An 18,407-nucleotide genomic window follows, 5' to 3' on the forward strand; every position below is an offset into this window, starting at 1 on the left:
CATTTCACTTTGACCATTTGATTGTTCATAAAATTAATCACATTCGGTCCAAATCAGCTCAACATTTAACACTGGCTTCTCATGAGATGTTTCAATACACCTGGACAGAATATCTGATATGAAAGCTCCTGATGAATCCATGTAACAGCTGCTGGGTTTTTGTTGGCTTATAGTTACATTTCAGACCCATGTCAAGTTTGACGGATGTGATTAGACCCAGAAGTACATTCACGTCATAATTTAAAGTCAAGTAGCCAAATAGAGGTATACCCCTCAGTTATAAATTTCAAACTAGGCAGTGACAGTAGGCATCATTAGCATTCAGCAATGAAGTCTTTGTTTTTTACAGCGAGCTGATCCTTGCTTCTTTAAAGAACAATGCAGATATTACAATGTAAGACTACCACCAAACCTATAACTAATATTTGAATTCAAGATTTAAATTAATGAATGTTTAACACCTCAGACAACTTGAGCTCAAATTCAAGTCTAGTTCCCTCCTCTAAGGCCAGGCTGATGGAGGTGCAACATAAAGCTCCGCCTTTTTCTGAAACAATACATGCTTCAACATCAGACCATTTAATTTCTCCCAAATTAAAAACAAAAGCAAGAGTTAGTTGGAGTAATTTTAATGGGAAGTGCTGGATTTTACAATACACTTTACATGAATACAATTCTGAGCTGTAGAGGACTTTTTATAACTGCAGAGACTTTGAAGGCAGAACACATGGCAGATCCTTCCAGGCCCAGGTTCAGTCCAGACTCTGCAAAATAAGCAAAAACTTAGAAATTGACACAAAAAAACCAAAACAACCTCTTAATGTTCAATGCTGTTTAAAGCTTTGATCAGAGAAACCAATCAGTCATGAATTTTCAGACTGGGGCGGTAACAAAAACTCATCATTTCAAAAGCATCTCACTTTTTCCAAAGCTCAATTCTTACCAGATATTCCACAGTAATCAGGACATCAATCCAAAGATGAGGCCGTAGAAGTCAAGTGACCTGAAACATCAAAGTCATACATTCATCAATACAGGCCGATGCAATCACGGTACACTAATTAAAATGGTCAGGAATAAGTCAATTTGGTAAGTAGCAGAAAAGTTGGAAATTGTGCACACCATAACTTAGACATTAGCATTTATCTACTTTTCATAGTTATTGCAGAAATAAAGCCCCTTTTCCGGCTAGTGATTGAGTATTATGAAATCCTAAATATGCTTTAATTGTTTGCTATTTTATTGGTTAAGATGGCTCGTACTAATATTGCCCACACTTTGTCTAAAGGCTATTTTTACTAAATGGGGCCCCCATGTGGTTAAAATCATTCAAACTATAATTCAGCAAGGATTAATAGTTGCGGTACAGTTCACAATACATGCATCATAAGTGCATTTTTCTGGGATGTGATCAGAGGCGATAGTTCAGTCATGCCCTCACAGCCTGCTCTCCCCCTCCCATCAGAACTCCAGCAGATCACCTTACACCTGAGGGTAATCAGGGTCCTCAGTGCCGTACTGGGTCAACAGGGAGGAGGAGGGTGTGACTGGAGGAGTAAGGGATGAAAAAGGAGAAACCCCTTGACTGCGTTTCAAGTCATCAGCAACACAATCCCAGAAATGGCAGTGATAAAAGGGATGGGTACCGAACCACAACGCAGACTTTGGTGCAAGTGCTTTGTGCCGAAATAGATTTAATGTTTACAGGCAACAACCCACAGCTAGTTAACATTACATTCAGACCTTGTTACACACGTTAGCTACCTCGAGTAGACTCAAAGTAACGGGAGCTCAGTTGCAAGTTATTCCCACAGCAGGACCTGGAGCATGTACGTGATTTTTTAAAAATGTTTAAACACAATTCCATGTAAAGGAAATGCGACACACTTAATGAAGCAACTGACTACAGATACATTATAAAACAGAGGGAAGCACCGTGTTTACAGCTATTGGTCACTTTAAAATGTTAACGTCCAATATGCCTCGCAACAAAAATGCTCCTTGAATGCAACGTCATTTATGCTTTTTTCACACATCTGTTATGCACCAGAGCCATATTGATTCGGCACAAGCATCGTGAAAACGATACCCAACCCTAGAGATGTACTGGCTCATTTACCTGCAGCACAGTCAGACACCTGTGGCCGACACTGGAAAGTGAAACAGCATCTCCAAACCTGCAACAAGAGACAGGGGTTCATCAGTCCACCTTTATTTGTTTAAATGATAAGATATTATATTTCTCAACTTTTGATCAGAGAAAACCAATCAGTCATGAATTATCAGACTGGGGCGGTAACAGAAACTCATCACCTCTACTCATCATAAGTGACAGCACAGATGAGACACTTACTTCTGGGACGGGTTTAGTCATCACTCAGATCTGTTCCGTGGTGGCTAAAATATGAAATAAATATTAAGAATCTAATTATCTGCTTACATCCCAACTTCACACCAAAATGATTCGTCACTAGATTAAGGCAGTTTCCAGTCAGACTGTTGGAACCCCAACGGGTCTTCCCCTTATTGCCAAGGCAACACCAGTGGGTCCACCCTTTCAGGTTCTGGCGTCGACAAGGCGTAAGACGTGTGCGGGTGTCATCACATAGGAAACCGCGTGCAACACTTGACTGATAGTATCTTGAATTTACGATTAAGATTGTTTTCAGAGGTTGCAGCCGTTGAGGCGCACAGCAAATAAAAACGATTTTAATATTTCAACCTAAAAATGTGATTAATGATTACAATCATGTCTGTTGTCATTCCTCTTCTGTTGTATCCATTTAAGGTCTGAGTGTTTAATAGCCACCTTAGTATTTGACTGACACACAAAAGTGAACCTGCCTTTTCACACTTTTCAGAGGACACTCACCTGGCTCAATGAGGGAACTTTCTTCATCAGAACCTGTAACAGACAGACAACATGTCTAAGGTCGAGGAACAGATTTGTGATGTTTTATGCTGCAAAACATTGACCTTCATAAGTGTCAGATATTCCATTTCTCAACAGCAGTTCAGACGAACGAGATTCCAAATGTATCTCATCATTTTCAATCGGTCTGGGACCAAGTCCATTATGTATAGATTCTATAGTGATGACCTAACATCTTACCGTCAATGGGAACACACCAATCTTGATGCTGAAGCGTCAACGAATCATCTGTTGATGCAAGACAACGTTCAATTACAAGAGTCTAAAGGAAAAATCACATTGCTTTGATTTAAAGTTACAGACGGCATGTAGACTGTTTATATCCATTAGTCAAATCATGTTGCAGAATTCAAAGCAACGAAGTCACGACAGAAAAGTTTTAAGAAGATGCAGTTTCTCAGTTGTTCGTGTCGTTTCACATTGGTTCAAAGTGAGCTAAGTTCATCATCATTGGAACTGCATCATCTTCATAGTAAGGGGCAGGGGACAGAAAAATACACACCGAAAGACTTCATTGCGACTCCTCTCCACGTTTCCAATCCAAGGTTTTTCTGCAAGAGAACGTTGCTCTAAGTAGAGGTCAACTGTGAAAAAGTACAACATTAGATTTAAAGGTTTAATAGGGGCTTTGGTGATAAAATTGCCATGAGACATTAGTCGTCCACGTGTTTGACTTAATGTTGTCATCCTTTCAAACATTCAGAGATGCCTTTCCATTGATTGAGTTTGTGTATGATCAAGTACAAAACCAACAGCTATGGTGACACCTCATGGAACTATAATTAGTAGTTTCAGGTGACTAACTTTGACATTCACATTAATGTGTGGTGAAATTGATCCATCCCTCTCAAACACTGTAGGGAACATGGGTTAAAATTAGGAATAATTGCATTACTGGGACACTTGGGAGTAAATGTGATTTGAGTTCTAAATTTTAAGTTTCATGGGAAAGGCTTTTCACTAAAGAAAAGTAAAGGACTCACATGATGAGGCGCTGAAGGAGCATCCTTCCTCAGTTAGATCACACACCTGTTGATCCAGAAAACACCGGTCAGTACACTGCATGCTTAGGAATTCAACATCGTTCTAAATAAACTCAGGGTAATCAGATTATAAGATGGCATCACTTTAATCAGGCATATGCTTGTCTTTAGTTATAATCATCATGTTTAAAACACAACAGCTCTGATCACTTGTAATTAAATAGTAAATAAATTCTCACCCCAATGGGCTTTCCAGCTGCTACGAAGACTTAGCCGGCCCACCTGCAAAGAAAAATCAGGGTTAGACATAAATGGAACTACATCTGCAATTTAATTTTAATATTTAGCAAAACCTTATAAGAAACGTGCACCTCTGTCAGAAAACAATGTGGTTGCCTAAATACTTTAATAATTTGCCTCCTCAGGGGGACAAAGCTAACACCTCATGGTCTCTTTGAGCACATGGTTTTTTTTTTTACAAGTTCTCTACAGGTCTCATTGAGATCCATTTTGACCAAACAATAGCCACAGCTGCATGGTGGAGCCCATGTGCTGCTCAGAATCTGGTAAAGGGGTTTCTTCAAGGCTGATTCAGTAAGAGAGAGTTCTGGTATCATCACAGCAGCACACAGGGCTCCTGAACAACAGTACTAAGTGGTTCAAGTCAAGGGGACTGAATTTACCCTGGATGGGTCCCGCATGGAGTCTTGCCACAGTCTCCTGCCACCTGATGATTGGAGAAAACAATGAGCATTTCATGGGATAATGGCTTAAACGTGCACAGTTCAACACAGCAGCTTCATGCTCCTCAGTATTTTAAGATGAGTTTCCTCAAACAGATTCAGTGAGAGAGTTCAAATAAGTCATCACTGTAGCATGAGGCTCCAATGATACGCCACGACATTCAGTTAACTTTATTAGCAGCCAGACATGAACAATCCAATTTGAACTAAAAGATAGTAATCACCTGTGCAGCAAACACTTCCTGGTTCTTTCTCCATCTGGAAAAGACAAAATGAAAAAAAGAGACGTTAACGTGGGTGTGGGCACATCTTCTGTGGGCGGCCAACACGTGACCGCGGCGTGCAACGTGTTCAGGCCCACGCGAGTTGGCAACGTGTTTTTAAAAAAAAGAACAGAGGCGTCTCACATCAGAAATATAAAAGTACAATCACAGTCAATCAGTTCAGGTCTGTGAAAAGTATCATCATTGAGAGACACTGCCAACTATCAGGCCACACGTGCAGCGGCCATTACACAATAATCGCATTATATTATCGAACAACAAATGTCACATAATGCATGTAGAAAACATGTTGCAGTTTGTGCAAATAAAGTTTTTCACACGATGCAAGATGTTTAAGGGATGGATGGTAAAGGATTGAGATGCTGCACCTAACTCAAGTCAAGCTAGCACGTTGAGTTGCTAACTAACACACCAAAAAAGCAGCTTTTAAATAGGTCATAAACAGTAGCTACAAGTTCTGTATTGATTACAGAACACATCATCAAAAGTACAGGTTCTATCTAACAAGTTAAATCTTACAATAGAATGAGGCGGAGCAGGGAAGAGAGCGAAGTCTTACCTCGACCAGAGGAGAGAAGGAAGTGAAAGATGGAACCGGTCCGTCTTCCTTTTATCTCCGGCCGGACGGACTCCTCCCATCCGGTTAACCGGAGACAAACCCAGGCGGATTATTCCCCCAGCTCCAAGAAACTTAGGTTAAATTCAACAAAACAAAAAGAAAACTCTTTTGTGTGTTTTAAACTCACTGTTTTCAGAACAAAAAGAAAAATCGTAGTAAAGATACAGTTTGCCGAAAGCGTAAAAAAACCCTGTGCTGCGTCATTTCCGTTTAGAAAAAGTAATCTTATTCACATCCACAAGATGGCAGCCTTAGTGTAATACTAATATATTTATAGCAGCACTAAAAGGTTTTATATCCTGCTACATTTATACACCATAAAATTATCTCAGGTTAAACAACGGCTCATTTTGTGGAAAATATTATCTTGGATGATATTTGCATGAAAAACACCACTTTTACTTTATTTTGCTGCTACACAAGTGAATGCTCAGTATTTTTGAAAGAAACAAGCCAAAAATTGTGTAGAAATACAGCAGCACATCCACACGCATTCTGTTATTGTATAGTATTATTGTTAGTGTATTTATCTTATTTAATTATCTGTCTTTATTGCTTCTTCTTTATCACCTATTCAACAACCCATATTTATTTATTTTACAAACACGTGAATTTTGACAGTGGATTTCTGGGCATTCACTTTCTGAGAGTCTGCTGTGAGTTCAGTGGATTCAAGTCACATCTTCGTGTGACTTTTGATGCTGTTCATAGTTCCATGGCAACTGTTGCCATGGTGTTGCGTTATGATGGCGTGAAGATGTGTGTGCGTGTGAAGCCTCATTCATTATGATTCATCCATAGAATCGTAGCTGTGACATCAAACGCAGGCTGCTCAGTTTATCGTGTCACGTTTACTATTAAAATGAAAATACAACCAGTAGAATAAATTCAGTCTTTATTTGATTAGGATACAAAATAAAATATATTATATAAAAATTAACACATTTTTTTAGAACAGTCATTAAAATATGATAAATTATCTCCTGTGACCTTTTCTGTTTATTTTTCAGGGAAGACTAAGTACACTTGAGGCAATATTAAAAAAACAAATACATAGTAGTTAGCAGGAAATTAAAGCAGGTCTATTGTAAACATGATTGTTTTTACATTAAGGGTCAGTCATTAAATCTTCTTAAATACTGTTTGACATGTAGGTTGGGGTGGTTTTCAAATCAGGGCACTTTTTTAAAAGAGAAAAACATGGTGCACAGCTTCAAACAAACAATCAAAAGGCAGTGGATGCTGTTGCTGTGTTCAGTAAAGGCTCATACCCCGGCTAAGTTATCTTTCTCTTTCTCCCTCAAACACACCCATGCAAACACTCTTCTGTCTTGTTCCATCAGGTTAAATAACCCTCACCAGAACACACACTGGGATAAACTTTACCTCACGAGGAAGTCAAACACTGTCAACCTGACATTGCTTGTGAATTTCTAACACACATATATATATATAAATGGAGGAAAACCTGTGTTAAAATGGGTTAGAGTTGATGAAAAGCTTCAATTTCCACACAAATATTCACAAACAAATTGGTGCTGGCTGGCAGCATTTGTATGTTTGTTCTCCTTTCTGATGATTGATTAGCTGCCTGACAGCAATAAATGGAGCTGATTAGAAATGTGAACTTAAGTCCACTGATCAGTCACCGCTACTCTAGAACGTTTCCATTCCCTTTGCTTACACATCAACATTTCTCTAGTTTCATAGTGCTAAAACAAAGGAAGCAGAGATTATTTGTACTCCAAGTTCTTAGTAGTGGACTGGATCAAAGACGTTAAGACATTCGGAGCAAAATCAGAAATCAGCAACGTAGAACAAGGGAACCAGACACAGCTGAACTCAGTCACATAAAGACTTTAAAATTCAAACCAGTCCCACAGACTTCAATGTAAAATCAACCATCTGGCTCCTTCAGCTCCTACAGTAAAACCGTACATACGCAGTTTGTGTGCAAAGTAATTACCCCCATCCGATGAAAAGGCAGTTAACTTTATGTTGAGTAATTAAGACTCAGTAACTACCATAAATAATTAAATATTTCTGAGGCCTAATGCAGGACTCAAACACATCTTGTGGCTATTAAAGTCCCGTCTGATGGCACAGTCATAAAAAACAAGGTTGTCCATCACATATTCAGTGTAATCATGATAGAAATTGTTAATCGTCCATGTCAGGCTCCAGAACTACTGGAATTCAGCCAACACGGAGTTGTGCTGCCTTTTCTTTAATGAAGGCGAAGGTGGCGAGGATGACGTCACAGGTGTGAGTGTGACGCTGTACAGGTTGGTGATGAAAGCCTCCCAGCCACGGCGAAAAGCCCGGTCCAAGGCCTGATGGGAAGAGGAGGGTGAAGGTTAACAAGGTCAGGAATAAAGCAATAAGGTTGACCTAGAAAGGATCGCTGTGTGAGAATGAAAAGTGTGAGCAAATAATCTCTTGAGCATGTGGTGTTTTGTACGACTACTCGGCGAATGTGAGGGAAACAAACGAGTCTGCAATGCTAAGTTGTGTTGATTTCAGCAGTGACACAAAGTAAAACTGAGGAGGAGGAGGGCAACAGTTCTGCAGGTATTTGGCGTAAACCTTTGTTAAATCTTACTGATGGTGCTAAAAGTTAGGAGGTATCCACAGACTGTATGTAAAGATGGACGAAATGACAGCTCCCCAAAGTGAAGCCAAAGCATCTATATTGCCCCCCTGGTGGCTGGCTGAGGTACAGGTCATTAATCCAGCTTCCTCAATGTTGGTGGATTTTTGTTCCCCTCAATGATACTCAACCAACACTTAATGAAGAGGATGCTTGGTTGTCATTATATCCTTATCACACTCGCCCTCATACACAGAAACTTCTGTTCAGAGGAGAAACTCGCTGGAGGTCAGGCTCTGAGGCCCGAGGGTGGAGCTGATTGGTTAAGAGCAGTGGAATGTTTTGGTGGTGTGGGTTTAGTAGGCGGGCCGCCGCCGCCGTACTTCGTTCCACTGATCAAAAGACGTGACACGGGAGGCACAGGAATGTCACCTCTGTGCTTGTGCTTCCACGGGAGCGGAAAATCTTTAGGAGCGTGAGTCAGGTGAAGGTACAGAGTGCACATGTACACCACTTTATACTGCTTTACACGTGTAAATTAATGAAACCTCTGCTCCTGCTTCATTTGCTTTTCATGTCAATAAACATGACGTAAAGGAAAACTCCTGTTGGGGGAAGTTACTTAATATGTTGGTGACATGCACTAGTGGCTGCTGTACTTTGACCCCAGTGGCAGTCTGTTATTAAGGTGATATGATGGTTTCCCTGGTGATTAATAGCCCATTATGCAGAGTGTGGAGGAGAGAACTTTACCCTCTGTTCCACAACCTTTGAGGACTTATGTAACGTTCAGGGGATTAAAGTTTAACCAGATGGGGGAGGCTTAACATGGAATTTATGTAAATGTAGATAAAGCAGAAGTTAATGGGAGGGAAAACAAATAGAAGCAATACAAGAGTCCCTTTTTCTCTGTTCTCTCTCACCTTTCGATAATTCCTCATCGTGGTCCTCTTCACCACCTTCATCCCCTCTTCTTGCTCTTTCTTCATCCTCCTCTCTTCATCTCCCTCCTCCTCTCTCCCCCTCTTCTTGTCTCTGATGAGGACCTGGTCGTCCTCGTCATCCCGTGCCGGGAAGTGGACGATTGTGGGCTCCTTCCCTCTTCCTGCATTCTCATTTTCTTCCTCCGTCTTCTTCAGCTTCTCCATCTCCACCTCAATCATCACCCTGGTGCCCTCCAGGACGTGGGGGTCAGCCGGGCTCTCCGTGGCCAGGCCGGGCCTCTCGTCTTGGGCCACGTCCTCGTCGGTTCTCCCTTCCTTCTGCTTCCTCCTGGAGCTTCTCCTCCACCTGCTGCTGAGGCGGCTGGGTTTCCTGTGCAGTAGAGTCTCACCATCGTCCTCCACCATGCCTTCATCGAAGTCAAATGCTTCAGCCTCTTCCCTCTCATCTGCCCCAGAGTTGTGCACCACACTTGGGGCCGGGGTACTCATGGATTTCCCTTCTCTGCTGCTGTCTTCCACCCCATTCCCCCTCTCCTCTGCTTCACTTCCCCTCACCTCCTCCCCTTCTACAGTGGTCTCAGGCTCATCAAGGCGACCGTAGAAGCCGCCGGATTTGTCAAGAAACTTCGGGGCGCGAATGGAGCTCCTGGTTGAGCTTTTCCTGGAGTTCTTGCCGATTGTCATCTTTTCTCTTTCGGTCTTGTTTCTCTTTCGCCTCTTGTGTCCTCTGTTGCACTCTTACCTCTCACACACTTCTTTTCCCCTCTTTTTTTTTTGGGTTACCTCTGAAAAAGAACAGAGATTAGTTTAATACCATTACATAACCTGGCTTTAAACCTCGCTCTTTGGGCCTCCGTCTTTCACACTCACAATCTTAATCATTTAATAGCAGCTATGAGAGAATTTCATGTGAAACAAAGTACAGGGAAGGTGATAGATGCATGAAATGAGAAATGTCATGAGTATAGGTCGGCATGTTTTATGTGGATCTGATTTTGTTGATGATCTGCTGTGATCACGGCTGATTTGCACCTGTAGTTCTACTATTGTTATGTGTGCGTGTGTGTGTGTGTGTGCCCAAAGGTCAGGGTCAACGTTGCGTTGCGTTGTGATGATAACTACATTTTAAAGATGAGAACAAAGTGTACAAGTGAAGATAAACACACACATGTGCACAAACACAAACTCAGACTTTGAATCTGATTTAACCAGTCGAACCCTGAACTGCAGCCAAAATCAACAAAGACCATGTCGACTTGTTTGTTTTCTGAGATGGAGACAAACAGAATCCACTCAGTTCTACAAGAATGAGGAGGGGTCAAAATGCAAAAGTCGGTGGGGTCAATAACAAAAGAAAGAAGGAATGAAGAAAGAGAGACCAGCAGGAAACCAGATGATTTATCAGGAAAATCAGTAAAAAAAAAGACAGAGAAAGAGAAGAAATAATCAAACAACCTGTTCATTATTCTAAGAATAATCAAGGCAGCTGTAAAGTGAATACTTCTTCATTTTCCCCAATAAAATTACTTCTAGACACATGTCGTCTACACAAGCAGTGAGCAAAATGAAGATTTCTCAGATAAAGAGAAACACGTCTTACCTGATATCTTGCTGTTGTCTTCCCCACTGTGAGTGTGTGTGTGTGAGCACTGGTGAGCACTATAGCTCCTGTGTGGGTGACTGAGAGCTGGGAGCTCAGGATACTCCCCTAACACACAGCGTCACGAGTCGACCCTGCCCGAACCTGCACTCCTGTCGTCACCAGAGCGAAGGAACACACGCACACGCACACACACACACATTGAAAACTCTCACTAACGAGGACCTTTTGTCTTTCTCTCTCTTTTTGTCTTCCGACTCTTTCTGCTTAACCACGCATCCTTAAGCATACAATTACTTAAAGTTATGAAACCTATAACACCAATAAGAGATGAAGGGATAAATGTACTCCGGCCTACACACCCTTGCACGCACGCACGCACGCACGCACACACGCACACACACACACACACAGGGGTTCTCAACAACTGCTCAAAAGGTTTAACTTCATACCACCCATACCACTGAGCAAACATCCTACTCTGATATCAGCAGCCATCAGTCATTAACCATGAACGTCCTCAACCTGCAGCGTACAGACCTGACTTTGCCTCCAACACACACATAGATGTTTTACATTCAGTGTTCCTAACGTCGTCTCCTTAATGAGCTTTAATATTTACAAGTGTTTTTATCCCAATTAGGAAATGTCATCAGACTTTCTTGAAATAGCACTTTTTATACAATCAAGATGTAACACATGTAATACACACACAAAAATGTAGTTAACATTAATAATTACATAATAGTTAGTATGTACAGTATATATCTCAGGTTCAAAATGGCTATTAGTAAAATAGGATCAACTGCTTTCTATTAATGTGTCTAAAACACAACGCTTTACTGATAAACAGGTATATGCTAATGAAAAGAATGTGTGTGGGTGTGTCGATAAAATGACCAAGTGCGGTTACTGAATGTTATCACAATGTTTGGATGTTAAACACTGTGTTTGGGTAGGTACGGGTGCAGTGTGTGTGTGTGTGTGTGTGTGTGTGTGTGTAATCATTTATGTAATCTCATCTGGCCCTTATCCAGCATAAACACTGACCTTGTCAGGACCAGTAGACTTCATTGGGACCAAAGACTTGTTCTAATGAGGGAACATTTCATTTATTTACGGTTAGGTGTAAGATTAGGTGTAAGATTTAAATTGTGTTATGGTTAGGGGTAAGGTATGATTTAGTTATGGTTACGGTTAGGGATAAGATTCTGGTTAGGCTGTCCACAATGAATGTAAGTCAATGAAAAGTCCAAATAGGAATAGTCACACTAATCTGAGTGTGTGTGTGTGTGTGTGCATAATTTCCATGCCAGTTATACTTAAGTCAGCTTGTGCACACACCTTGTACATGCACACACATACATACTGTGCAACTGTGAAGACACACCAACATTTGGACACAAACATACACATGAATGGAGTGTGATGTGTTTTTTTTGGATGAAAGTATGACAGTGTAGGTGATGATAAAAGTTTAAGTTACAGACGGGAACTGAAGCAGTAACTATTTAAGTCTAGTCCACAGGTGTGTGTGTGTGTGTATATAAATGCACTTGTACGTCTCCGAGTGAATCATCGTGGATCAAACTCTGGCGTCTGGCTCTCTGACTTCAGCTCTTAGTCACCCCCAGGTATACGTTCATCTTGCGAGGCCTGTGTGAGTGTGTGTTTTGTGATGAGGCAGACTCTCGCCTCCCTAACGCTCCCTATATGGTCAACGAGCGGGCCACTTCCCTGCAGAGAGGGCGTATCAGCTGCCAATCACACAGGCCTGTAAAAAAGCTCAGCTGTGTTGAGGTCGGAGAATCCCCCACCTGTGTGGGAAAAGCTGCCGACGGCGGTGGATGCTGGGAGCAGGTTGCCATGGTCACCGTCGAGCAGGGACATGTCATGCTCTCCGGGTTGTTTGTGTCGATGTGGTGAAACTGCAGAGGATCAGACAGAGAGAAATAAGCCGGACTAGTCGAGCGTGACACCGTTACGTCCCATCTGTGCCTCAGGCTGCTGAAGTGTACGAGCTGACACACTCAGACAGAGAACAGGTGTGCTGCTGGCTGGGTTTCAGATCAGGGAAACTGAGGAGCCAGTTGAGACAGATGACGGGCTTCTTAGCCGTGTCAGCATTCATTAAACAAGAAGGGCCTCAGAATCCAAAATGTGACTAAAGAAAATAGGTCATGAATACAGGAAAGGAACAAAAATATCTGAGCATTTGTACAAATTTGACATTTCATCTGCAGCAGCACAGAAAGACTAGATCTGTTTTAATTTGTCTGAAAGTCTACTGCTTTATATTATTATTTCAAACTAAAACTACAATGGTATTCATAAGATGCTACGTGAAAAACACTGAGCAAACAGGATACAGACTGTCCCTGAGCTCACAAACAGACAAAAACTAAAGATATACAACATTTTAACACATGAGCCCAACAGGCCCCTGAAATTCAATCAAGCTTCCTGAATTTTTTCTATGAAGATTCAGAAAATATTTAGAAAAACTGCCTGATCACATACCACAATATGAAATATAAACCCAGAGTCTGGAGCATAGGTGATTGCAGTTTTGTGCACGTGAGTGTGCACAAAACTGCAATCACCTATGTCAGAGGACACTAAACTAATCATAGAGTCTTTGTAGTTGCTGCATTACTTTGTTTCCTTCTGTTTCACCTGCTGACAGTTAAGAGAAAAAGGCCAGAACCACTAAAGTTTGAAAAGAGGCAAAGACAAATATACGTTTGAATCAACTAGGTTTATTTTGCAGAGCACGTACAGACATGATCACATTATACGCAGTAGAGAATATTACAGTAATAAATACATTATACACCAGTGGAGAACTGACTTACAGGCACTAATTATACAGAAGCAGACACTAGCTGTTTTTAGAGTATACTACAACAGTAGGTGAGGAGAAACGATGTTTGATATCGGAGGATGTCGTGAAAGATAATCAAGCGCACAGAGTAGTTTGATATATACATAAAAGCTTTTTCTTTTCAAAATACTGCAAGCGTAAAGTAATATTCCTATTTAAGGGAAATTCAAGTGCAAATGTAACATGGACACCATGTTTTGAATTGTGTTATTGCATAAAGGACTTACATGTGTGTCAGTGGTGCTGTTCTGGATGGATTCCACAAACTATTACTAAACAGCATCACGAGAAGCATTCACATATAAATACTTGTGAGAAGAAGCTGTTGTGTTATGATTGTGGGTGTGGGGCCATTGCATCTCTGTGTTTGTTATGTTTGTGTTGCGGATTAGTGTCGCAAAGTTGTGTTTGTAACACAGGAGTATGAGGGCATAATAAAGGCAAGGCAGCATCTAGTCACTAGGATTTCTTTCCTGTTTTGTTTTTGTGTGACTGTTCGTGTCATGAATCTTGTTTACGTTGAAAAAAATAAATAAATAAAGAAGCACCTTAGTACCTTTGCCCCACAATAATATGTAGAAATAATATGATCATGCATCTGATGGTGATGTCATTTTTTTTGTCATGTGACTTAAAACCCAGCTCTAAAGGCTGAATGCAGACTTACGGATACTTATTACACAACAATAGAGGCCATGCATGAAGAAATGCTCCACGTCAACTGCGTCTCAGTGAGAGAATCAGTCAAGATGTTTGAACTGATAAAAGCTGAGGACAGATGCAATCAGCAGAGGGAACGTAGACACGAATGGAACCAGACATGATGTTACTCGGATGTAAAAAATATCAAACTGCTGCCAGGAATGAGTTATATACCGACAAATCTTAAAAAACTTTAATAAGACGGACCGTTCCTCGAAATGTACCAGTGGTGCAACTGCAAGGCTTTGCAAAGATGTAAAAACTGGCGCCCCCATCAGGCAAATGTATGAACTCGTTCCCTGTACTGCTAAAGAAAGATTTCTCACTAACTAAAACAAAAGAAAACCCTGATATATATATATATATATATATACACTAACATACAGTTACAATAACACACACTCATTCAATATATACACACACACGCACATTGACTACGCGACAGAACAAACAAACACACAAACAGTCATAACCAGATTAATTTAAATATCGCCTCTAACAGATATTTTTCAGTTTTACAGTATTTACAAGGCAGGGTTGCATATGCAGCATTGAACAGCAGAATGAAATAACAATGTGTGGGTGCGTGTGTGTCTGTACGTGTTTCTGTGCGTTTCTGTGTGTGTGTTCCTCAGACCTCCACAGCAGGGTCTGAACCCAGTCCCTGAGCCTGCAGAGCATCCTCTCTCTTCATCTTCGGTTTCTCTGTCCGCGTGTGCCACACCAGCACCTACAAAGTGCACGCACACACACAAATAACAAACACACACAATGAGTGGGTATCAAATACTACATTTTGTAAAGACTGCAAATTGAAAGTCATTGCACATTTCCCTGACACAAATCTTTGCTAGGTTACATCCATACTGCTACGTTTTCGTCTGAAAACTAACATGTGAAATACTAACACACCTGAAAACGCCTATAACATGACCAGTTGCAATATGCCGAATTTAACTAAGAGATGAAGATCAGATATCACACGTAGTAGTGTGGCTGTAGCCAAAGTTTCAGAATTTGGTCCCTCATACCTTCGAGCAGTTGTCCGCTTTGGGCTCCAGTTCATCCATGGTAACCAATCCCTGAAGAAAGCTGCTTTCAAGGAAGCCCATTGGTGCCTCTCCATCGAAACAAGCCTCTGGATTGGCCAGGACCAGTTTGAGGGACACAGCGAATCCGGCCATGTCCATGGGGAAGGGGCGACTAGGACGCCAGCCGGTGTGGAAGCGAATCACCTGAGTAGAATTAACCCCAAAACACAAATAAGAACTGGATTGTCGATAAGACATTAAAAGTCCCCATTAAAGAAGAGAATTGCTGATACTATGAGACCCACAAATATCAGCTTGAATGTGTACTAATTTGTGTAAGTGGTGTATTTATAATATATAATTTATATGAGTTAGGAAAAAATTTAAAGCAACAGTCACAGCCGCATGTAGTTTGGGATTTTTTTCATTATCAAAATTATCATTTTCAGGAGCTTTCAGTTGTAATTCACAGTCTTCCACTGCAGATGAATTTACTCTATTATCATGAATGAAGTTCCACAGTTGGGTCACATGAGGGAAGTTATGAGGGAAGTTATCGCCATGACAACAATGAACTTTATCGGCTGAGGAAGACTGAGATGCACAGTAATGCTCTGTAAAAAAAATAAGAGGGAACCTAGAGTTCTGCTATCTGCTTGTAATACATCACAATGCAGAATGCAAGGATAATCTTTATATTTTCAGAATTTCTCATGATTTTATATTGAGGAACCTAAATTCATTCAGGTATCAAACAAAGTACATTTTTTAGGTAATTAGGCAAAAAGAAATATAGAAAATACTGGCTTTTCAATCCTAGGGCAGTTCCTTCTGTTCCACCATTGACAAACTAGAGCAAGGAAAGCACTCACTTTTCCTCCTTCAATCACTGGCCTCTCATATTTCATCCCTCCGACCAGCCCCACAGGCCAGACAGATACTCGCTGGGTACTCCTCATCTGAGACAAGACAAGAGGAGATTGTTTAAAAACACATGCATGGTGTCACAGCTATAAAAACTTTGTAGGTATCACAAACACATTTGCAACATCCACCTCTTCAAATATCTGCAGGCTGTATGTGTTGTCGTCATCCGCGAAGTAAACCACTCCCTGCTGGTTTTCTCCACCTGGCTGAGCCCTTCTGTCCTCTCTGAGCCACCGTAGACCCTCATTCCTCTGCTCGACTCCACGGGGCTTCAGCCAGCTGGGATCACCCTGAGGAGCAGATTCAAAAACAAAGAAGACAATAAAGTAATGTGACAGATTGAGGGGATTTTAGACTCTACAAATCACCTGACTGGACCCACCTCCTGGAGTTTGCGGTCCTTGGCAGTGGGCATGTGCAAGTGTGTGAAGGACAGGCCGCTCTTCACCAGGAGGTCTGTCACCAGCGGTGTCTTATGAGGAGAGTCTTCTACCACAATCCAGTGGATTTGAGGAACGTGGAGGAACGTCTGGGACAAACGAGTAAGCTCAGCTTTCTGCACCAGCCTGGACGGACAGAAGATTAGAAGAAGGGTGTGTTTGTGTGTGAAGGGGGATGTATAGTAGCAAGAGGGGGGAGGAGATGGGGGAAAGGAGGGCTACCTTGCGTATGTTGGGGTGATGACAAAGATGGTTGGCAGAGAGGGCTTGACTTCCGGTTTGTTGGGCTGTTTGGTCGCCTCAGACTTCCTCATCTGCTCCTGAAGACGGTGCAGCTCCCCCCGCAGCCGAGATATGGTACGGTCTTTGGGCAGGTCATGCTCTGTGCAGTCGCAGCGTTGACCTGCAAAAGATCAGGGGGGTGAAAACGGACGACTGCAGAGGGAATTTAGAATATTCTTGATTTTGACTTGTAGAATGGGAGAGTATTTTGCTGTGGGTATTGTGAATCCAAGAGTAAATGGTAACTGTGTCTGTTTATTTCTGACCTGAACTTGTGTCCGTTGTGTGTGTTTGTGTGTGCGCGTTAGTGTCGGCCTGAGCAAAAGGGAGGAAAAGGTAGCTGAGTCGGGAGGGGCTGATGGAAATGGAAGAATCCACAGATCTACAATGAAGAAAGATTTTACCCATTTGAAAATAGTATCAATCATGGTGATCAATGAATCAACGTATAAGCACTGAGAAGTGCTGAAATACGAGTGAGTCATTGTGACACTGTAGCAGGTAACAGGACCTCAGCTGAGTAGGCGTGATCTCGGATCCTATTGGGTGTGTTAGGACTTGTACTTAACGCTGACCACTTAGAATAACAGACTAATACCAGGTCTGAGTGGGGTCTACGTGCCGACCACTCACCCAGCTGCATCAGTGCATAGACGAGGCCCAGGAGGGAGACCATGAAGTAGAGCACGAACACCGTCTTCAGCTTCAGCTTCATCCTTGTTGCCATGGTGACCAGCTGAAAGGAGGACATGTAAAACATCACGAATCACATTGTGTTGCTCTCTAAGGATTATTTGATTAGGTTTCATCATCAGGTTTTGTTTTTAGCCTTTGGACTTGCAATGATGTGAAATTCTGTTTCTCATCCAGCACTCAACACTTTGCTAACTAGCTAAGAAGGCTAATCTCCCTACTCAACATTACATTTCCTGTCACGCCGAGTGTAAAACGTTAAAGCTAAACATTTAAAGGTTTTCGTGCGAGGTCAGCTGACATGACAACGCTTTAAAACTGGGGATAAACCTGTGCAAGCTAAGCTATGTTAGCCTAACAAACAAGTTTTCACAGGAAATAACTCGACTGTGATTTTCATGAGCTCACCAGCGGCGGGAATTCGTGGAGGAGGAGAACGAGCGGCTGGAATCATGAGCTGAGAAGTTCATGTCATGTTGGACAGATGGAAGCAAAAGCACCTCAGTGCATCACAGCGTCCATTCATTCCGTTTAGCTAGGACACAGAAATGTACCAACATCTTCCGGTTTCGGTGCAACGCTGTAAAGCGTCCCCTCGGAATCGTAGGCAATCCCTTATAGTTCCACATAAATCCTGCACAACTGTCAGCAAATGATTCCCATTAATAAAATAAATATGAGATTCCATGTTGGAATTGTAATATATCACATCATTTTTACCAAGTCTAATTGTTAACATCATTTATAAATAAA

The 18,407-nt window shown here is 41.6% G+C and overlaps 2 protein-coding genes, 2 long non-coding RNA genes and 6 other non-coding genes across 11 annotated transcripts; all 10 read right to left on the reverse strand.

The window, feature by feature from the left end:
* Nucleotides 1-613: 613 nt before the first annotated feature.
* LOC124851351 lies at nucleotides 614-2,400 on the reverse strand. Its single transcript, XR_007032396.1, has 4 exons — nucleotides 2,354-2,400; nucleotides 2,120-2,177; nucleotides 944-1,003; nucleotides 614-764 (listed from the first exon to the last, which is right to left on the reverse strand). It is a non-coding gene; the product is annotated as an uncharacterized LOC124851351 (long non-coding RNA).
* On the reverse strand, nucleotides 841-911 carry LOC118103084. Its single transcript, XR_004694811.1, has one exon. It is a non-coding gene; the product is annotated as a small nucleolar RNA SNORD31 (small nucleolar RNA).
* Nucleotides 2,251-2,323, reverse strand: LOC118103085. The gene has a single exon (XR_004694812.1). It is a non-coding gene; the product is annotated as a small nucleolar RNA SNORD31 (small nucleolar RNA).
* An 86-nt stretch (nucleotides 2,401-2,486) lies between the features above and the next one.
* Nucleotides 2,487-2,610, reverse strand: LOC118103086. Its single transcript, XR_004694813.1, has one exon. It is a non-coding gene; the product is annotated as a small nucleolar RNA SNORD22 (small nucleolar RNA).
* A 254-nt stretch (nucleotides 2,611-2,864) lies between these two features.
* LOC118102437 lies at nucleotides 2,865-5,595 on the reverse strand. 2 transcript variants are annotated; one of them, XR_007032394.1, is made up of 8 exons: nucleotides 5,502-5,595; nucleotides 4,883-4,916; nucleotides 4,599-4,642; nucleotides 4,155-4,197; nucleotides 3,916-3,961; nucleotides 3,435-3,516; nucleotides 3,113-3,160; nucleotides 2,865-2,905 (listed from the first exon to the last, which is right to left on the reverse strand). It is a non-coding gene; the product is annotated as an uncharacterized LOC118102437 (long non-coding RNA). The 2 variants fall into 2 exon arrangements; XR_007032395.1 differs by having other exon boundaries at nucleotides 5,462-5,518.
* On the reverse strand, nucleotides 2,983-3,052 carry LOC118103083. Its single transcript, XR_004694810.1, has one exon. It is a non-coding gene; the product is annotated as a small nucleolar RNA SNORD30 (small nucleolar RNA).
* Nucleotides 3,325-3,388, reverse strand: LOC118103080. The gene has a single exon (XR_004694807.1). It is a non-coding gene; the product is annotated as a small nucleolar RNA SNORD29 (small nucleolar RNA).
* Nucleotides 4,467-4,540, reverse strand: LOC118103082. The gene has a single exon (XR_004694809.1). It is a non-coding gene; the product is annotated as a small nucleolar RNA SNORD26 (small nucleolar RNA).
* An 844-nt stretch (nucleotides 5,596-6,439) lies between the features above and the next one.
* sb:cb1058 (uncharacterized protein LOC394209 homolog) lies at nucleotides 6,440-10,841 on the reverse strand. Its single transcript, XM_035148495.1, has 3 exons — nucleotides 10,696-10,841; nucleotides 9,075-9,880; nucleotides 6,440-7,894 (listed from the first exon to the last, which is right to left on the reverse strand). The coding sequence occupies exons 2-3, from the start codon at nucleotides 9,777-9,779 to the stop codon at nucleotides 7,748-7,750; spliced, it is 852 nt and encodes a 283-aa protein (XP_035004386.1). The 5' UTR covers nucleotides 9,780-9,880; nucleotides 10,696-10,841; the 3' UTR covers nucleotides 6,440-7,747.
* Nucleotides 10,842-13,434: 2,593 nt separating this feature from the next.
* Nucleotides 13,435-18,244, reverse strand: b3gat3 (beta-1,3-glucuronyltransferase 3 (glucuronosyltransferase I)). Its single transcript, XM_035149424.1, has 8 exons — nucleotides 18,063-18,244; nucleotides 17,595-17,697; nucleotides 16,902-17,082; nucleotides 16,622-16,805; nucleotides 16,368-16,529; nucleotides 16,185-16,271; nucleotides 15,313-15,516; nucleotides 13,435-15,011 (listed from the first exon to the last, which is right to left on the reverse strand). Exons 2-8 carry the CDS (start codon nucleotides 17,686-17,688, stop codon nucleotides 14,913-14,915), a joined length of 1,011 nt encoding a protein of 336 aa, XP_035005315.1. The 5' UTR covers nucleotides 17,689-17,697; nucleotides 18,063-18,244; the 3' UTR covers nucleotides 13,435-14,912.
* Nucleotides 18,245-18,407: the final 163 nt, after the last annotated feature.

The sequence above is a fragment of the Hippoglossus stenolepis genome, chromosome 23 (genome assembly GCF_022539355.2).
Source record: "Hippoglossus stenolepis isolate QCI-W04-F060 chromosome 23, HSTE1.2, whole genome shotgun sequence".
Taxonomy (NCBI): domain Eukaryota; kingdom Metazoa; phylum Chordata; class Actinopteri; order Pleuronectiformes; family Pleuronectidae; genus Hippoglossus; species Hippoglossus stenolepis.